Raw genomic sequence first — 21,145 nt, forward strand, 5'->3', positions numbered from 1 at the left:
ACGGTGGCTCAGTGGGTAAGATGTTGGCTCACTAACCTGGAGGTCCAGTTTTCGATCCCTGCGTTGGCTGAGAAAGTTCATCTGGATTTTCTGGCGTGGTTCATCCTTGTCAGTGGTGCAGGATTGAGGGCCTGGCAAGAGATTACGTATGGGATGAAAAACCGAGGTTCTGTGTACACATTGGCGTGCGCATTAAAGTTCCCTTGGCAATTGGAATTCGATATAAGAGTAAACCATAGCGCCGCTGCCCGTGCAAAATTTCCCTCACAGCACACTATATGGTGTATGCCCGTCTTCATCTGCCCTGTCGGAGCAGAACAGTAGGACGTAAAACCTCATTTTATTTCATTTCAATTAAAGTGTATGGATCTGATGGCCATAAGCCTCTACTTGGCTGTATAGTCACAAGCCTATACAGACTTCACTCAAAATGAAAAACAAACTAACAATACGAGAAGCAAGTCAAGAAAACGGGGAATATTTCCCGAACGTTGTATTATAGAGTGAGTCATGATGCTATGTGCTACAAGAAATCTCAGTGTAGGCACATTGAAGGAAAAAACCTTTATGAATAAGCCAAGTAAAATTAAATGCCATGTGTACATGTACATGTAGTAGTCAGAAATACATGTAGGTATCAAAATATTGTAAGCGTGTGAAAAAATTCAAGTGTATTTATTGTAAGTCCTTATTTCTATAAAATAGAATAAAACAATACTGAGTACAAGGATACAAGGAAGCATCGAAAAAAATGTGACTAGACCTTAGGGCGGTCATCTGTATGATATTATGTAAAGGTGGTAGCTTGTCACTTGACATCATAAGTTAAAAAGGTCGATAATCCAGATAAGACAACACTAAAAAGGTTAAAACTAACAATTTAGGAACAAATAGGTATTATTCAACTACATGTATACCATTGCACAAAATATAATTACCTATACTTTTAAGAAATGTCAAACTGTGTATGTTGAAGAAATGGAATTTTTTAAATGTATTTTTGAAGAAGTAAATGTATAACAAAGGCAATAATCCAGATCGAATTTGGAAAATGCCAAATTATTAAAATTAACAGAACAGAAGTTGTTCTGCATTGACTTGTGGGATATGTTTTCTTTGTTAGGTGTTCATCAAGCCTTTTCATTACAAATGGTGCTGAAGACTATGGAGAACCTGACATCGAGAACTGATTTTAGAATGTTCATTCTGTATTAAATGCTATATAAATTATTATTTAGACATTTATTCACATAACAAGGCTGTAATAAACTCTAAATCATTGGAAAGCTTAGATATTGAGCTCTTTATCGAAATTTTACATAATGCCTGATCTTTATTAAGTATATTATTATGATTGCTAAATATATTTTCTTTGTTGTTTGTAGACGAAAATTGATGTAAGAGTACAGAATCTGTTAGAAGATGATATATGTGATCATACTGTACTAGCACATCGTTATCTTGTAAAAAAACAAACTGTCAAGATGTTGTGGACAGCACCCCAGGAGATTGTGGGATGTATAGAGTTTAGGTAAGATTAATGGTGACATCCTTCGGCTTTGTGATTACAAAACCACATTGACCTTTTTGTTACTCATGACCACTCTGAAAAGACTTGTAGATATGAAAATGATAAAGTTATCTTTGTAGTATTAGGAAGAAGCTGAGTGAGTGTTTGCCCGTTATCAGTTTTAAAAAAAATTGTGGACAGGACCCTCTAGTGGCATAAGTCTGTCTGTCTGTCTTTCTGGTGCTGGGGTTGGTGTTGATTAGGTGAATGCTTTGTCTGTTTGTTGGGTGAAAGCATGTGTATATTATCGACAAAAAAAATACATGCGACAACCCCTGTGGACTGCTTGGATGACTAAGTTGCTGTGGTATATATTTTGTTGCCGGTCAAATTTGGTGTGAAACATTCAGGTGTTGAGAGAACGAACCCTATTGATATTCTGGAGTTGCCCCTCTTGCAGAAAACTGTTTGAAGCCAATGATTTATTCACCATTCCAGGAATTTCTGTTCCATAGATACATTATGTGGCTAGAAAAGCCTGTGACCACAATATTTAGATTAGATTTCTTAAAGGATCCTCAGCAACTTCTGTCAAGATCAAAGTTTTCCTTTTGGATAAACTGCAATCTGTGGCTATATTTGTTTTTAAGACAAAGCTGCAGTGTGGGTATTTTTATATGACTGGATAGTAGATACATTTATGCTGTTTATACGTCCACATTACATTGCTGTCGCCTCCGTTTGTCCATAATTTCTTATAAACACTCTACAGACTACATTTATTATCTGATCATATGTTGTTTATATTAGTGAGATGAAGAAGCGTATATAATTTCAACAATTTTCATTAAGAACATCTATAGTTATGGTCCTTGTTTCATTTTGTAGAACCTTGTGAACACTCTAACAACAAAATTATTATTTTCGGCCAAAATCTCACTAAGTTATGACAAGAAACATTTCCACGGGTCAAAATGTCCATAAAATGTTACTTATTTTGTCAAGAATCTAAAGAAAAAGAATTATTAAAATTGGCCAAAAGGTTGCTACATGTACATGTATGTTATAACGAAAAACATTTCAACTAGGTAAAATGTCCTGGGTTTTTTTAAGAGTGTATCCGCGAGAAGACCATGCAAAAATCGCAAAAAGTGCTAAGATGGGGGGGTCGGAAGTTTTTGATCAAACTTATGGTATGACACCCCCTAGGGGCAAGAGGTAACATGCTGAAGTGGTTACAGTCTGATGTCGCTCTAAAGGACTGTACAGGAATTATTCATTTTATGGGTAAAATTGCGGTTTTCACATGTGTATTTATCACCTTTTTTAAGCACAGACTGCATTCTATGGTGGAATAGCAACCTTCTAATTTTGACCCTGTCTGATAAAGCGGGTGGTCAACTTCTACCCCAGCACTAATTTGAAAAAAAAAATCAGTACATACTAATTTTGTGTGGACTTGTTTTAGGATACCATATTCACATTGTCCTTATAGTGCAGAAAAAGATACACTGTAACTTTTTCTTTCATGGTCGCAAGTAGAATTTCTTTGGATGGTTTTGAAGTGCTAAGCACATAGTATCCGTAGGTGTAAAAAAAATGACCGGAATGCAACATACTTAAAATATACAGCTTATTGAAAAGTGCTAAAAAAAAGCTTTTGTGATACATTTTTTTGCGAATTTAATTAGAGAAATAAAATTTTTGACTTTTATACGTTTTCATCATATCCATAGCCATTATTTGTACCATGTTGTACTCTATATAAGTGTGTATTTGTATTTATTGTATATTTGGTATTGTCGTATTGTCCCTTTAACATATTTGTTGTATTGTCTCTTTAAGATTTCATTTTCAAACAAGTTACCGAAAATGGCTACAAAATGTTTAATTTCAGAGCATGTTTCCACTATTCATTTTGGGACACATCCACTGATTTCTACAATACAGAAATGTGGAAGCTTAAATATTAACGGCAACGAAGCCTAATTGCGTCGAAGTGGGTGACATTGAACAGTGTAGTATGGTAGCTACAGCTCTCGGGCACCGTCAGCTGCACCTTCAGGGCCGGATTTAGAATAAGAGAGGCCCTAGGCAAACCCCCTGAACAGGGCCCACGACATGGACCTTGGGGCACTGGGACAAGCAACTCGGTGAGAGGGTGGGTCGGGGGAAGTCATGCGGTTGGTGGTTCGAATCTCACTTTTAGGTGAATTTTTCATTTTCGTTGGATTATTTTATTTAAAATAATGTCTATTTGAGAGTAATGGATATGTTTGTTAAGACTGAGCACGTCGAAACTCCAATGGAAGGTCGTGGACAACTGCAGAAGTCAATTCCCGTTGACGCCATGAACGATTACAGGCCTTTGAAAGTATTTTTTTCAAGATATTTTTATAAAACAGATACTAATGTATTTTAGGGCTGGTAGTAAACATCATATGAATGAAAAGGAAAATAAATTGTTAGTTTTTTTTTTATCTACTACGGTTACTTATCTCCAAAATAGGTAAATTACAGGTTAATTTCATAGGTTATTGTTTCCTTTACCTAGTTTTTGTCAAGTCGATTCTGGTCATTTTTATTTTTTGTATCAAATGTTGGGAGGTTGCTTGTTCACGTGAGCATAAATTTTTTAAACCCACCCCATGAAAGAAGTAGCTATAGGGCGTCAAACTTTGGGTGACGAAAAATGGGTAATTTAGACAGGCTTTGATATCCAGTCCGTATACAGATCTCGTTTGCCAGAATCGTCTGAAGTTAATATTGTGGTAACAGAACTGAGTCATCGATAAACTGTGTGAGTTTGGTCTTTCTGCTACGTATAGTAAAGGTGTAAGGACTTGCCAAAGTTGGTATTTGAGAAAAGACAGATTTTGGCAATTTCACCATACGAAAAATGTTTTTTCAATTTTCTCATACAGGAATTGAAAGATTTATCTAATATTGCACATTCATGTGTTTTGGGACTTTCCCAAATTTGGTCAAAATCTGTGATTGAAGCCTTAGCACCTTCTGCATGGTTTTCTCGCGGACACGCTCTTAATACTTTGTTTACAAACCGATTTTGATAAAACATCAATTGAATCGTTTTCCATCAACATTTGATATGAATTAATTCAAAGTTTTGCAGTTATTTAAAAAATAAAATTTGTGACTCAAAATTGTGACCTCACATTAAAAAATATCGTTCAAGGTCAAACCTCAAAAATCTAAACACAGAGATTAATTGCTAATTGTGAATGGATTTAAAAAAATATAAAGATATTGACAATGGCGTAAACAAAAAGTCACGTGGAACCAGGTTAATGGTGGCGCCTCCTATTAATTACCTCCCATTATCTCCAGCGAGGACGCTCATTGAACATGTAGTTGGTAGAGATGATACTCGTATGTTCAGTGTGTGATTGGCGGAAGGCATCTGCCGACACACACTTGTCTTGCGTTATTGTCCTCCGCCTTTCGAAGAAAGCAGGGGACTATTAAAATGGGTTCTTCCACCTGTCTGTCTGCCTGTCTGTCTGTCTGTCCGTCACACTTTTTGGGACACAATAACTCTTTCAAATTCAGCTAGAATGTTCAAACTTGGTGTAGGTGTTTATTGGGTCAATGCCTTGATGGAGTTCAAAGATCGAAGATGAGCAGAGATAAGCAATTTGATTGGTTGATGCTTTGGGACATGATAACTTTAGTTCTAATTAAGTGAGAGTGTATAGTGTCCTTACGTCATTACCTTGACTAAGTCCGATAATGAGCATTTTCTGCTCAGGGTAAGCAGAGCGATAACAATTTGATTGGCCAAGAGTTTGGAACACAATAACTCTCCTAATTGAGCTAGAATGTTCAAACTTGGTGTAGGTGTTTATTAGGTGAATGCCTTGATGGGGTTCGAAGATGCAGGACTCAAAATTCACAAAGGCCATCGCAGCCATTGCTGTTGTAAGCCTAGCAATGGCCTTTGATAGCTTTTACATCGAGGGTCAAATATTGCTGTCGTAAATTGCGGAAAAAAATCGATAAAAATATGAGAGCCATTGGCTGTAGAATTACCCTAAATGGCCGTCGATGGCACCTTTATCGAAAGCCAAAATAAATGAAAAAGTTCACGTATGAGATGCATTTTCTTGTAAAACTTGGCTGATCAAATAACCTCCCACGATAATTTTTTCTTATGCACGGCTGTTCGTAGTTTACTCCCTCCACAGATGGCTGTAACACGTAACAGTCTTATTATACAAGACTACGATAAGCAGACGTTAGCCAAGTCTTTTGCGATAAACAAGGCTACGGTTCAAGACAGTGCTTGATAATCAGGCCTTCATCGGTAACCATGGACAAGGCGTGTTCCGAGGAGCCATCCTGCATGCGTGCAGGGTGTATGCTACGAAATTATGATGTTGAAGACTACACTGTTTGGTTATTTTTGTTGTGAAAAAGGCAATGACGCCTCGTCTAGTTCCGATGCCGAAGGCGATGGAACAGAGCCAATGTCGCCAGATAAAAACATGAGTTCAAGTTCAACAAAACGAACCATCAGGGTGAAAACTGTTAATGGATGGGGCATTGACTTTGTTGAAGTAGTGGAGGAACAGAACGGGCTCGCGAAAAAATCATTTGTAAAGTTTGCAAATAATTTCAGGAAGAGGCGAAAAAGAGTTATCATGGTGGTCAAGCACAATTAGCTGATGTTTTGGCTTTAATTTGATGATCATTTTCTGCTTAGGGTAAGCAGAAATAAGCAATTTGATTGGTTGATGCTTTGGGACACGATAACTTTAGTTCTAATTAAGTGAGAGTGATGAAATTTGGTGTATAGTTTTATTACATCAATACTTAAGCAGAGCGATAAGCAATTTGATTGGTCGAGACTTTGGAACACAATAACTCTCATTGTGTTCACACTTGGTGTAGGTGTTTATTAGATGAATGCCTTGATGGATTCTCTACTTAAGGGAAGCAGAGATAAGCAATTTGATTGGTTGATGTTTTAGAACAAGATAAGTTTAGTTCTAATTAAGTGAGAGTGAGGACACTTGGTGTATTGTTTTATCACATAAATACCTTGACTAAGTTCTATAATAAACATTTCCTGCATAACTTAAGCAGAGCGATAAGCAATTTGATCGGTAAGCAATTTGATCGTTGAGACTTTGCAACACGTTAAGTCTCCTTCTAATTGAGGTAGAATGTTCAAACTTGGTGTAGGCGTTTATAAGGTGAATGCCTTGACTAGTTCGATGATGAGCAATGTGATTGGTTGATGCTTTGGGGCACGATAACTTTGATTTTGATTAAGTGAAAGTGATGAAACTATGAGTATAGATTCTTTATATCATTACCTTGACTAAGTTTGATGATGAGAATTTTCTGCTTATGCTAAGGATCGATATACAATTTGATTGGTCAAGACTTTGGAATATAACAACTCTGCTTTTAATTGAGATAGAATGTTTAAACTTGATGTTGATGTTGATGTTCATTAGGTGAATGTCTTGACTGAGTTCAAGGATTAACATTTTGAGCAAAAGCTAAGCGGAGCTAAGCAATTTCATTGGTCGATGCTTTGGGACAAGATAACTTTGATTCTATCTGATAGAGAGTGATGAAACTTAGTGTATAGTTGATAATCAGTTTGATTGCTTGATACTTTTGAAAAAATATACATCTGCTATTAATTAATAATATGTGTCATCTATTTATTTTGGGATTTCGGCTTATTTGTACTAAATGTTCATCTGGTGAAGTATGTAGAACATGGTCACAGGACCTATGGCTATTCTTTCAATTTCAACACATGGTTGTGTTCTGCCAGGTTCGCCATCCCCGAAGAAGTCTAAGTCTGTCGGCATGGCATCCTTCGCTCCCAAATTAACAAAAACCAGCAAGAATAAAAAGCCTGCGAATCCCGGAAAGGATGGGAAATCTTTGGGGAAAGACAGATCTACGCAGAAGACTGATGTGAGTCAGGTTTCTTCTGTTCTGTTGAGGATGCCTTTTTACTAAACTTTAAAGTAGCTAAGTCTCTAACTCAATATCATCCAAAATCTTCGACATTGAAAACACGAATTATTTGTCAATTTAAATCAACATTGATGCCATGATCTTACCGGGCAACAATGGACTTCTGATATCCAATATTTAAGATAAAATAATCATTTTTTCGATTGGTACACGAATAGTGTACCATAATGCGTTTCAGCTCTGTTTTTCATAAGGGACTCGAAAAACGAGGCTAGACATATTCCACAAGTCATGTCAAACGGTGACGCCATATTCTTATCTGGAGAGCATGCGCAATTAATATTAGACTGTAGACTGGAATAACCAAACTCTAGAAATTGCCATTCGATTGAGACTTCTGGCGTATTTCGGCGAACATAACTGTTTTGAAATTAGAGTAAAAACAGAAACGGTTGAATGTAAATCAGTTTAAATACATTCATATTACATTATTATATGCATTGCGACCCATTTGTGTCAATTTCTAGGTCCCCAAAAATAAGCGATTTAGCCCCTTTAAGGATATTTCTTTTGTCTCTGTTAAAAGTTCAACGCTTCTAGACACTTTAGCCCTTTTAAGAAGCACCGTGTCTGTTATTTCTTATCAGGATTGGCTAATTTTCCTGGTGTCAGTGCTGACGTTCCTTTTCATGAGAAGTCTGATATGAATCTTATGACTTTGTCCAGATCTGTAGTGAATTCGGCTGACCTTTTGGTGAAAGCTTCCTCTAACCTTGATTTCATGAGGAGGGACTTTTTATTGTTCAAGGTACGCAAAGCTAATAACGTAGAAGCTGTGACTGTTCTTCTGTCTCAGCCTCTAATTTCAGACGCCCTGTATAATGGTGCAATTAAGGAATCGGCAGATCACATTAATACGGCTAGACGTTATTCTTATAATTTTCAGACACAGCCTTACAAACTGGATGGAGGATGCCTCAAGAAAGTCAACGCAACCCTCATGGTTTGATTGATCGCTCTGTAAGGGATGTTCGAACCTTCAGACAAAGCAATACTCATAGAGGTAGTTCCGCTTGAGGCAGGTATTCTAATCAACAGCCCTTTTGTGCTTGTAGGGGCTGCTAACAGTTTGCCTCCTGTTGGTTTGCCTCCTGTTGATCGTCCGGTAGGTAGAAGACTTTGTCTTTTTTCAGAAGAATGGTCTTCAACACTACCCGACAGTACTCTCCTTCAGTGGGTGAAGTTCGAGTTTTGGATCCCATTGAAGGAAAGTCCACCTTTATCGATCACTGCCAGAGCAAAGACAGATTTTAGAAGAGGAATAGATTCTCTTCTTTGAAAAGGTGCAGTGGAGAGGGTTTCAGACCTTTCCTCTCCAGCATTAAGTTAACGGAAAGTTAAGACCGGTTAAGTATTTTCAATCTCTACACCTCGCCTCTGAGTTTCGGATGTGCACGGTAAATCAGCTAATTCAGTACATGGAGTCAGACAATTTCGCAATATCGATAGATCTTTGAGACGGCTTACTTTCATGTGTCCATTCATCAATCGTCAAGAAAGTATCTGAGGTTCGGCTACAACAGCAAAGTTTACCAATTTGTATGCCTTCCATGCGGCCTATTGTTCAGCCTTTGTTTTTATACGCCAACATTGAAATGTGGTCGTATATTGTCGTCGCCCCCGTCCGTCCATACATCCGTCCGTCCGTCCGTCCGTCGTCCACAAGCAATTGGACTAGAGGCTAAAGTTAATATCTGATTGAGTTTAAATTTATACACAGTGTTTAAGGTCATGAGGTGAAGAAGCCTATTGATTTGCAGCGATTTCCGATAATTACTGCCAGAGTTATGGCCCTTGATCACTTCAAAAAATCTTGTGGACGGTCCAGAGGCCAAAGTTCATATCCGATTGACTTTAAATTTATACACAGTGTTTAAGGTCATGAGACGAAGAAGTCTATTCATTTTCAATGATTTTCGATAATTACTGCCAAAGTTATGGCCCTTGATAACTTTGAAAAATCTTGTGACGCTCTAGAGGCTAAAGTTATCATCCGATTGACTTCAGATTGGTACACAGAGTGTAAGATCTTGATACGAACAAGTAAATTTTTATGACTTGAACAGCTAAATTCATAATATTAAAAGTTTTGTATACTAAGCGTTAGCATGGGGCAGAACTTTATAAAAACCAAACAAATTCTAATGGTTTTCTGATAATAACTTAATGAGTTGTTACTCTTAATCAGTTTTTAATGTACATGTATTATAAATGTTTCATTACAGAAAAAAGTAAAAATATGCGACAACACTTCTTGACTGCCTGGACGATTTAGCTGCTGTGGGCGTATGTTTCGTTGCCTGGCAACCTATCTTTACATGGGTAATGAATCACGTAGTGAAGAAAAGCGGTTGTCAACTGGTGTCTATCCCTCGGCGTATCTGGACGACTCTCTCCAAAAACATCACAATCCCTCGATTTTACAAACAGCAGGGGCAGATCACCCGAAAGCCAGAACTGTTCTTCAGTTGCTATGAACACTCAACTCAGTGGCGGGTTATGTTCTAGGAAGAGTGTACATGCGCCCCCTCCAATTTTTTCTGTTGTTGGATCTCCTCTTCGATTTTCTAAGAGTTCTTCCAACTGGGCTGACTATGCTCAAACAGCCTCACACAAACGTTTTTCAGAACAGACCTTCACGTTTGACCCTTGTCTGGGAGCACTTGCGAGACGAGAGCTTTTCAGGAACGTCTGCTGAAAGAATTTCCGGTGCTAAACGAAAAATCAACATCAAGAGTATATGACGCTCAGTGACACATTGTTACACAATGATGTCGACAGGAAAATATCACTCCTCCCTCTATTAAAATCAAAAGTTTGTCTAATTTTGATCCAGATTCCGCTGTTTTGTGTCCTGTCGGGGCCGTCAAGTTTTATCTGGACGCTACTAAGGTACGCTAGGCAGCATGTAGCAGGTGGTTTTTATTGTTAACAGAAGGAGGGGGCGGTGTATCGAAATCCACAGTGTCACGATGGATTACTCAAGTTTTTAAGTTCGCTTATTCTTCGGCTAATAATGAGGACTTGGTTTTTATACGCCCACATTTTCATGTGGACGTATATTGTCGTCGCCCCTGTCCGTCCGGATTGAAACATCATGGATTATGGCCTCTGTACGAAAAATCACGTTTTTAGCTTGTGGACATTATAGAGGTCACAAATATGGTATATCAAGGTTGTGGACCCTATAGAGGTCACAATTTTTATCTGATTTTGTTGGGGGGTTGGATGGCTGAATGGTTAGCGTGCGCGCGCTGTATCATAAAGTCTGTCATTGAGTCGACTGGCGTGGTTTCGAATCCCTGGTTGTACGTGACAAGGAGTAGGGTCGCCTGTCCAACCTCGTGGGTTTTCTCCGGGTCCTCCGGTTTCCTCCCACTGTTAAAGACCCCTATACGCGCAAGTGAATTATTGAAATAAAATTAAACCATATGTTAGTCCCGAAATGACCTAGTTTGTGTCGAGTGGACATTAAACCCCATTTCTCTCTCTCTCTCTCTCTCTGATTTTGTTGAAACTTGAAATGTAAGTTCATAACCAAATGATCTCGATTCCTTTCAATATTCGCGCATATCGGACGATAACTTCCTGAATTATGGCTCCTGATTGTACGAAAAATCGCGTTTTTAGCTTGTGGACCCTATAAAGGTCATAATTTTTATCCGATTTATAAAAACGTTTGAATATATCACAGTTAAACCCTAAGAATGGTTGAGTTCGAATTTTGTAAAAATCGGACCAAAACTGACAGACAAAATGGACACCCGTCGTACTCAAACAGCGTAAAAACTTGATGAAACTTGAAATGTAAGTTTATAACCCAAAGATCTCGGTTCCGTTCGATATTCGCACATATCGAACCGTAACTTCCTGAATTATGGCCCCTGATTGTATGGAAAATCGCATTTTTAGCTTGTGGTCCATCTAGAGGTCACAATTTTTATCCGATTTAAAAAAAAACGGTGTGAATACATCACTGTTACGGGTTGAGTTCGAATTCTGTAAAAATCGAACCAAAACTGACAGACAATATGGCTGCCCCTCGTACTCAAATAGCGTAAAAATATGGTATATAAATGTTGTGGACCCTCAAGAGGTCACAATTTTCTTCTGATTTTGATGAAACTTGAAATGTAAGTTTATAACCCAAAGATCTTGGTTCCTGTCGATGTTCGCGCATATCGGATTGTAACTTCCTGAATTGGAGGGTCTAGAGCACAAGTGATCTAACTACCAACCATTTTAGTTGGTTGTTAAATCACTTGTGCTCTAGACCCTCCAATTATGAACCCTGATTGTACGAAAAATCACGTTTTTAGCTTGTGGACCCTATAGAAATCATAATTTTTATACGATTTATAAAAACATTTGAATATACACCGTTACACCATAATTTTGATTGAGTTCAGATTTTAAAAAACGTTTAAATATATCACCATGCCACCATAATGAATGTTGAATTCGAATTTCGGGAAAATCGAAATGAAACTCCCCGACAAAATATCTGATCTTTGTACGCAAATTGTGTAAAAGTAGGCAATACGAAGGTTGTGGACCCTCTAGAGGTCACAATTTTAATCTGATTTTGATGAAACTTAAAACATATCTTTATATCCCAAAGATCTCAGTCCCTTTTGATATTTGCGCATTTCAGACCATAACTTTCTGGATTATTTCCCCTTATTGTACAAAAAATCCCGTTTGTTTTTAGCTTGTTCTCTATCCATCTCTTGCAAAATGTGAGCATATCCTGCCTGGCAGCCGCTGGTTATTTTTAAAGGGACAGTCTTTCAGGTAATTAAGAATATAAAGCAATGTTAATGATTCAGGTAAGTATAAGAAAAATAAAATTTACTCTTAAAAATTTTAATTTTTTCTGCTTGGGCTAAGTAGCAATAAGCAATTGGATTGGTTAAGACTTTGGAACATAACAACTCTGCTTTTAATTCGGGTATAATGTTAAAACTTGTTGTTCATTAGGTGAATGTCTTGACTGAGTTAATTGATTAACATTTTCCGCTAAACTAAGCAGAGCTAAGCAATTTCATTGATCAATGCTTTAGTACAAGATAACTTTGATTCTAACTGCTGGAGAGTGGTGAAACTTAGTGTATACATGAAGTTCCACTACCAGGTACATCAAAACCTTGACCGAGTACGATCATGAACATTTTCTGCTTAAACTAAGATCAGATAAGCAGTTTTATTGCCCGATACTTTTGGAAAAGATAGATGTTGGCTTGTTCAAATGGTTTTGGATTCCTCTCTCTTTATTTTTATTTGACTTCACATTTTCATGCCGTCGCCCCTGTCTGTCTAGAAGCACTAAACCGTTATTTTGGTTAGCATTTAAAATAGCGTCGTCCGATATTAAAGGTGCTGTGCCATACTCTCTCACGTTCATGTTTTTAAAAGTTGCACAGAACCTTTGTTTACAACCTGATTTTGATAAATTATTGTCTGAATAAGCACCAAATCACTTAATTAATCGTTTAGTGTCAACATTTGACATGATTTCAAAGTTTTACGCTTTTTAAAAAAATACAATTTTATGACCTCACATTAAAAAAAATCTAAGTCAAATAACAAAATTCTAATCTCAGCAATTGATTGCAAATAGTGAATGGTTTCCAAAAATATAAAGATTGAATATCGCATAAGAATTGTAAGATGAGATAGATTTTGAAGATTGACTTCATATATAGACGACTCCAATTGACAAGTATTTTTAAATTGTCAGAATTAAAGAAGTTGAAAATCTGACCTTGTTTCTCAAAAGGGAGATAATTTTTGTTGACATTTTTTGGTTACAAGTCAAAATCCTCAAAAATAAAAAAAGTTGCAGTCAGAATTTTCACTGTTTTTAATTTTTAGGTCATATGCATGTGTGGTAGAGACCTTGTTCTATCCCACAAAGCTGAGTTTTTGTCAAACATAAAAACCATAAGCTAAGTATTAATAAGTAGTTTGATAGTTCTATGCTATTCAAAAAGATAAATGGGTAGTAAGTAATATGCATCGTGTACATGTATTTATTGCCTCACTGTTGGCTTGTTCAAACTTGCCAAAATTGTTTTTGAAACTCAGTCATTCATCATGCATAGTTATATCATGTGAAAGAACTTATTATGAGCCCTGGTGATTAAGTCCTTTTTGAAAATGAAATGGGGTTTAACATCCTACTTTTTAGCCCACTCTGGTTCCTGTCGATCAATACTACTAAAACATATATGTTGTCCATCAATACAACTTAATAATTATAAATGTTTTCAGGGCAACTGTGATAGAATTCTCTGATACCTGGTATAAAGATGATGGTAATCTGACATATGTACTCTGTGAAGAGAGTAAGTACGTTCTATATTTTTGTATACATTCATATTTAAATATGGTCTGATACAGTGATGGGATTTCAAAATTTTAGTTGTTGGACATTTTCTTCCCGAAAATAAAGGGACATAACTCTTATCGTTATTTAAGCAGGCGTTTTCAAACCACAATTAAGAATCACGTGTCAACAAAATATTCAAATTCATACGTAATAAAAGAAATAGGTGCATCTCATTATTTTTCATATTTAATACCCTTACGGTATTCAAATTTATGTCAATAATATTCCTACAAAATTACATGACATCGTAATACCATAGAATGAAAGCGTTCCGACTACTGCCCATCCGTACCGGTTTCAAATTCCCCCCAAATTACCCTATTTTTCTGGTCATAAGTCGATACATTTTTCAGCGAAGTCCGGCATTCGTCTTATACACCGTTTCGATTTAAATACGGAAGGTAAAAAAATAAAATCCCGAAATTTATTTGGCCGTAAACCGTAGTAAACGTCGCTCTAATACAACGAGCAAGTGACACCAACTGCTAAATAATCCCATTCGACTCCAATAGTAAGTGCAGGGGGACTGCACCACACAAAATTTACACAAAAACAAATACACGGACAGGACATCATACTCAGGAAAACACAAACATAAAGACAATTCAAAAAAAGTGAATGGATCCGGAGGCTAGCCGTAAGCGCCCACTGCGCTGTACAGTCCCGGGTCTGTAGTGACACAGACTTCACTCAAATTTGAAAACAATTAGGAATACAACCCAAAGTGTAATGCCAGCATGAGTCATGATCTGTTATATGCTACACGAAATGCGAATGTAAGCATATGTAGTAAAATATAACTATACAAGTAACCACATAGGTGAAATGTATAAAAAAAAGTAGTCTAAACTCTAAATTCAATCAAGAAACGTTTAAGTATTCAATACATATAGGGTACATGTTCCATCGTCACAAAAACAAAAACAAAACTGAATACAAAGAAGCAAAAGAGAAATGTAGACTGTCTCGAGGGACAGCCGTCTGCTGACTGAGAATGACGTCATATCTTAGATGGTGATAAAAAATCACAATAATAAGGGCGATAATCCAGATAAAATAACGTTAAAAGCTTAAAAGTAGTCTAAACTCTAAATTCAATCAAGAAACGTTTAAGTATTCAATACATATAGGGTACATGTTCCATCGTCACAAAAACAAAAACAAAACTGAATACAAAGAAGCAAAAGAGAAATGTAGACTGTCTCGAGGGACAGCCGTCTGCTGACTGAGAATGACGTCATATCTTAGATGGTGATAAAAAATCACAATAATAAGGGCGATAATCCAGATAAAATAACGTTAAAAGCTTAAAAAACCATATGTCTTAGCGACTAATCGGAATTATTAAGTTATGTAATTGTACAATATATAATATATTAATAATACCCCACACAAGAAATGCAAAACAGGTATGTTGAAGAAATCGTACTATGTAAGTGTATTTATAAAGGCATAACATTAAGCACGTGCTGTCGTCTAAAACAATTACCGTAACTACTTATGTTATTCCAATCGAAATATTCGTCAACATTTCTTAGTGTGTTTATTTATTTATTTAAAAACATAAACCCCATTCAAAATATAATCTTATATCCGACATTATGCCATCAAAATAGAATCTTTTCTCCCGACATCAGACGTATTAGATTCGGCACGTTTACACCTCATAATTCCACGTGTCTTGCGAGATATCTACTTTCATTTTGCGTGTGTGTGAAATAGCTTTATTTAACTTCGGCTTCCACTGAAGAAATATCACAGACACGTTATCGGAAACAATGTATATTGATTTGGGGTGTTATATACTATTAGGATATGTGACATATATGACCCCCCCACAGCATACTGAGTCACAATGAGGAAATTTTGAAAATTGAGTTATTGTTATTTTCACATTCTCCAATTCATTACCTTCAATTTGATGTATAGTTTGTTTGAATTGGGCAAAAATTGACTGAGCTATGTCCATTAGAAGCTACCCAACTCACAAAAGTAAGTTTTGAGAAAAAGCAAGTCAAAGATTTGGTATGTTCCAAAACAAAATCCCATAGCAACCAGGCCATTTATCTGCTGTTTGTCGTTGAATATATCTTTCCATGGGTTTTCAGGGTTGCTGAAGACGAAAATCGTAGTAAAAATTTGATCCGACTATTTCCGCAATTTATTTGCTATATTTTTTCGTTTAATATGTTTTTATTTAGGATTTCAAGGGTGCTGACAACGAAAATCATAATAAATGCACTCCTTTCGTAACAAAACATCCACAACACATACGGCATAATATTCACACGATAGTGTTATACTGAAGAACAATCTATACATTAGTAGTCTGTTGTGTATAATATAACTTTAGTGAGATTAACTCAGTTAATCTCATCAATTAATTAGCACCTTAGTGCCAGCTAGTGGTCAGGAGATTAAGATTGTTGACTGGATTATCATCAAAGAAGCCGCAACAGCTGTACGCGTGTTCATTTAACACGTGCGTGTACGATAGGTCTATTATTATTTTCAGGTACCGCGACGCTATCAAAATATGAGTCCCTATAGAAATGTCAATTTCATAGTCAATGCTTACGTTCACTTTCGTGCATTTTGGCTTTGATGTAAATATCAACATTATTCAGAGGATACTCAATGGCAGACTCGAGAATCGTCGCATTTCGGCTCGTTGGTCGTTCTCATTTTTTCGTCCCATTGTGATAAGAGAATTTTAAACAATAATATCCCAAATGCATTCCTTACTTTGCATGCCGTATGAAGAAGCGGCGGTAAACGGAATTCAGCTATCAATAAAATTCTCTTCGAAAAGAACATTATTGGCCATTTTGTTTATTTCCATTTAAGGCCTATAGATTATTTTTTTAAAGATGATATGAGATATCAAACAATCACCACTTGGATTAATTATTCGGAGTAAATAATGAGTTGTCGACGGCTTTATCATTGACCCGTGACAGTTGATTAGTAATAGTATTACTCACTGACACACACCCGCTTGTCGATTAATTTACATCTTCAGTCACGTAGTTTCGATTAACACTCAACGGCAATGTATACCATCAGAATTAATTTTTTTTTCTGCCACTTATCAGAGTGAATCGCATGTAGGTACCCAAAAACATTGCCAAAACCAAATATTTATCGATAATGTCTTGCACGCAGTGTCTGGGCCTATCGGCAAAGGAGTTGTGTGGACAGCATGGCAACAGACGGAGTTTATTTATATTTTTGGAGGGGTTTAAAACTTGATTGTATCCGTTCAAAATCAATTCACTGTCAATATTTTGATCATATTTATAAACTAGAGATGCTCCGCTTTACAACAATGCCAATTGTTATGCAAAAGGAATGACCGGTCGTCCCACTGCGAGCGAAGAAAATTAACTAATTTCGCTGGGAATTTTAAGAAATAGGACAGATTTAAGAATACGGTACTCTTACAAAACGTTCAAATACAGGTGTTTTAAAATGTTTTATTGCTATTTTGATCTTCTGTGTCGATAGATAGTATATTTATAGACTCATTTTTTTGAAAATCTCAATTTCGTTCAAAATCAATATTTTCACTTATTTTGTCTTTATCTCATTATTGATTCTTGCGCATTTCGACTCATTTAGATGCGGCCGGTCACATATGACTAATGTCACCGGCCGACATCAAGGAGAATAAAACGTGAGACAATGGAGAAATCACGGGTTAATCACGTGGATTATTTTATTGGATTGATATATAGTCCGACAAAGGAGAAGCAATGACTTCTGTTCAGGATTGAATTGATGAATTGTCCGACAAAGAATTAAGTCAGCCAATCAAGGCAGATTAAGTAGTTAATCAAGGTAGGTGTATAGACGGTATAAAACAATAAATACGTTGATCACTTAATTACCTAATCAATCCAGCCTATTATCAACAATAATCGGGTTGAGTGGTAGTTATACACTCAGTACACTATATTAATTTTGGAATTTTGAATATTATTTACCATGTCTTGATGTCCGATTGGGCATATTCCTGGTTGGGCAAAATCCCATCACTGGTCTGATATCGTCATTACACCTGTTCGTCTGTCCATCTGTGGAATAGTGCTAATAGTTATCATGCGAATGACTTGAAATTTATACATGTACATTGTGCTTGTGTTCATTAGATAAAGAAGTCTATTAACAATTTCCATTAATTGTTTGAATAGTTACTTGACAACGATTTCTGATAATGTCTTGTGGATGCTCTGCCCATCTGGAAGCTAAAAGTATTACCGGATTGACTTTAAACCCCATTTCATTTATTCATTCCCTCTATTGAAATTGATACAGTGTTAATGGGAAGTAGCCTATTGCTTATCAAAAATTTATAGTCTTGATTTATAGGTAGGCCTACATTTTTAGTATAGAAACCAATCAAATTTTAACTAATCCTGATTATTACTTAATGGTTTTTTTTTTTATATGTCCACATTCATAATGTGGACGTATTATGCCGTCGCCCCTGTGTGTGTGTATGTATGTATGTCTGTGGGTTGCTTACAGGGCGCAATTCTTACTGGATTTTCTTCAAACTTTGTATACTTATTCCTTATACCCTAAGGATGATCCCTATTGTTTTTGGTGCATGCCCGAGCCCCAGGGGCAGAGCCAAGCCCATTTCTTGGTTTGTTTGTTTGTTTGTCGTCTACAGGCCGCATTTCTTAACGTATCATCTTGAAACTTTGCATACTTATTCTTTGTACCCTAAGGACCATCCCTATTATTTTGGGTGCATGCCCAACCCCCGGGGACAGAGCCACACCCATTTTCTTTTTGTGTGTCTGTGTGTCGCCTACAGGCCGCAATTCTTAAGTGATCATCTTGAAACTTTACATACTTATTCCTTATAACCTAAGGATGATCCCTATTGTTTTTGGTTAATGCCCAACCCCCAGGGGCAGAGCCACGCCCATTTCTTGTATTTGTTTGTCGTCTACAGGCCGTATTTCTTAACGTATCATCTTGAAACTTTGCATACTTATTCTTTGTACCCTAAGGAACCCCCAGGGACAGTGCCATCCCATTTTCCTTTTGTGTGTCTGTGTGTCGCCTACAGGCCACAATTCTTAATCGATCGTCTTGAAAACTTTTTTATACTTATTCCTTATACCCTAAGGCTGACCTGTATTATTTTTGGTGCATGTTTGTGTGTCTTGTGTTTTGCCTACAGGCCGCAATTTATAACATACCTATTCCTTATACCCTAAGGATGACCACTATTGTCGTATGGTATTGTCCTCGCCCCCGTCTGTCCGTCGGTCTAAAGATGCTAAAGTTAATATCCGATTGACTTTAAATTTATATACAATGTTTAAGGTCATAAGACGAAAAAGCCTATTGAATTTCAGCGATTTACGATAATTACTCCCAGAGTTATGGCCCTTGATCACTTTGAAAAATATTGTGGACGCTCTAGAGGCTGAAGTTAATATCCGATTGACTTTAAATTTATACAGTGTTTAAGGTCATGAGACAAAGAAGTCTATTCATTTTCAGTGATTTTCGATAATTACTGCCAGAGTTATGGCCTTTGATCATTCAAAAAATCTTGTGGATGCTCTAGAGGCTAAAGTTAATATCTGATTGACTTTAAATTTATACACAGTGTTTGATGTCATGAGAAGAAGACTCCTATTGATTTTCAACAATTCCCGATAATTACTGCCGAAGTTATGGCCCTTGATCACTTTGAAAAATCATGTTACGCTCTAGAGGCTAAAGTTATCATCCGATTGACTTCAGATTGATACACAGAGTTTAAGATCTTGAGAAGAACAAGTATATTGATTTTTATAAGCCCACATGGAAATGTGGTCGTATATTGCCGTCGCGCCCGTCCGTCCGTCGTCGGCAATTTCTTGTGAACACTCTACAGACTACATTTATCATCTGATTGTTTTGAAATTGATATATGTTGTTTGCATTAGTGAGATGAAGAAGCCTATTTAATTTCAATAACTTCCGTTAATTTCTTCTGGAGATATGGCCCTTGTTTCACTTTGGTGCACCTTGTGAACGCTCTAACAACAAAAGTTATCAACCGATCTGTATGAAATTTATATGCATCATTTAAATTAGTAAAACAAAGAAGCTTATTGAAATTCAGCAATTTCTGTTAATTACATCTAGAGTTATGGCCCTTGTTTCACCTTGTTGAGTCTTGTGAACGCTCTAATGACAACAGTTATCATTCGATCTGTTTGAAATTGATATGCATCATTTAAATTAGTGATACGAAGAAGCCTATTGAATTTCAGCAATTTCCATTAATAACATCTAGAGTTATGGCCCTTGTTTCACTTTGATGAATCTTGTGAATGCTCTAATGACAACAGTTATCATCCAATCTGTTTGAAATTGATATGCATCATTTAAATTAGTGAAACAAAGAAGCCTTTTGAATTTCAGCAATTTCCGTTAATTACGCCGTGAGTTATGGCCCTTGTTTCACTTAGTTGTACCTTGTGAATGCTCTAACGACAAAAGTTATTATCCGATCTGTATGAAATGTATATGCATCATTCAAATCAGTAAACCAAAGAAGCCTATTGAATTTCAGCAATTTCCGTTAATTACATCTAGAGTTATGGCCCTTGTTTCACTTTGTTGAATCTTGTGAACACTATTACGCCAAAAGTTATGATCCGATTTTTGGGAAATTTATATGCATTATTTAAATTTGTGAAACGAAGAAGCCTATCGAATTTCAGCAATTTCTGTTTATTATGTCTAAGAGTTATGGGCCTTGTTTTACTTAATTGAACCTTGTGAACACCAGAAGTTATCCCGATCTTTCTGAAATTTATATGCGGGATTGAAATTAGTGAAACGGAGAAGCCTATTGAATTTCAGCAATTTCTGTCAATTACTTTGTTCAACCTTGTTAAGGTCTGTTGAATTTCAGCAATTTCCCTCAATAATTTCTAGAGTTATGGCCCTTGTTTTACTTTGTGAACCTTGTGAACACTTGAATGACAAAAGTGATCATCCGATCTGTATGAAATTTATATGCATTATTTAAATTAGTAAAATGAAAAAGCCTGTCAAATTTCAATAATTTCTGTAGACTACTTCCAGAGTTGAGGCCCTTGTTTCAGTTTTTAGAACCTTGTGAACACTCAAACGCCAAAAATTATAATCTGATCTGTATGGAACAGTCTTGTAAAGGCCCCCAATTACCTATAAAGGAATAAATA

The 21,145-nt window shown here is 36.5% G+C and overlaps 1 protein-coding gene across 2 annotated transcripts in view; it reads left to right on the forward strand.

Annotated features, from left to right (window-relative positions):
* The window catches only part of LOC126811161 (spondin-1), a 247,248-nt gene that overhangs the window by 70,226 nt on the left and 155,877 nt on the right, over positions 1-21,145 (forward strand). For both annotated transcript variants that reach the window (XM_050536685.2, XM_050536686.2), the window contains exons 3-4: positions 1,386-1,531; positions 13,805-13,878. In XM_050536685.2, the coding sequence (XP_050392642.1) occupies positions 1,386-1,531; positions 13,805-13,878 (220 nt within the window). The remainder of the gene's footprint in view (positions 1-1,385; positions 1,532-13,804; positions 13,879-21,145) is intronic.

This window comes from Patella vulgata, chromosome 2 (assembly GCF_932274485.2).
Source record: "Patella vulgata chromosome 2, xgPatVulg1.2, whole genome shotgun sequence".
NCBI classification, from domain to species: Eukaryota; Metazoa; Mollusca; class Gastropoda; family Patellidae; genus Patella; species Patella vulgata.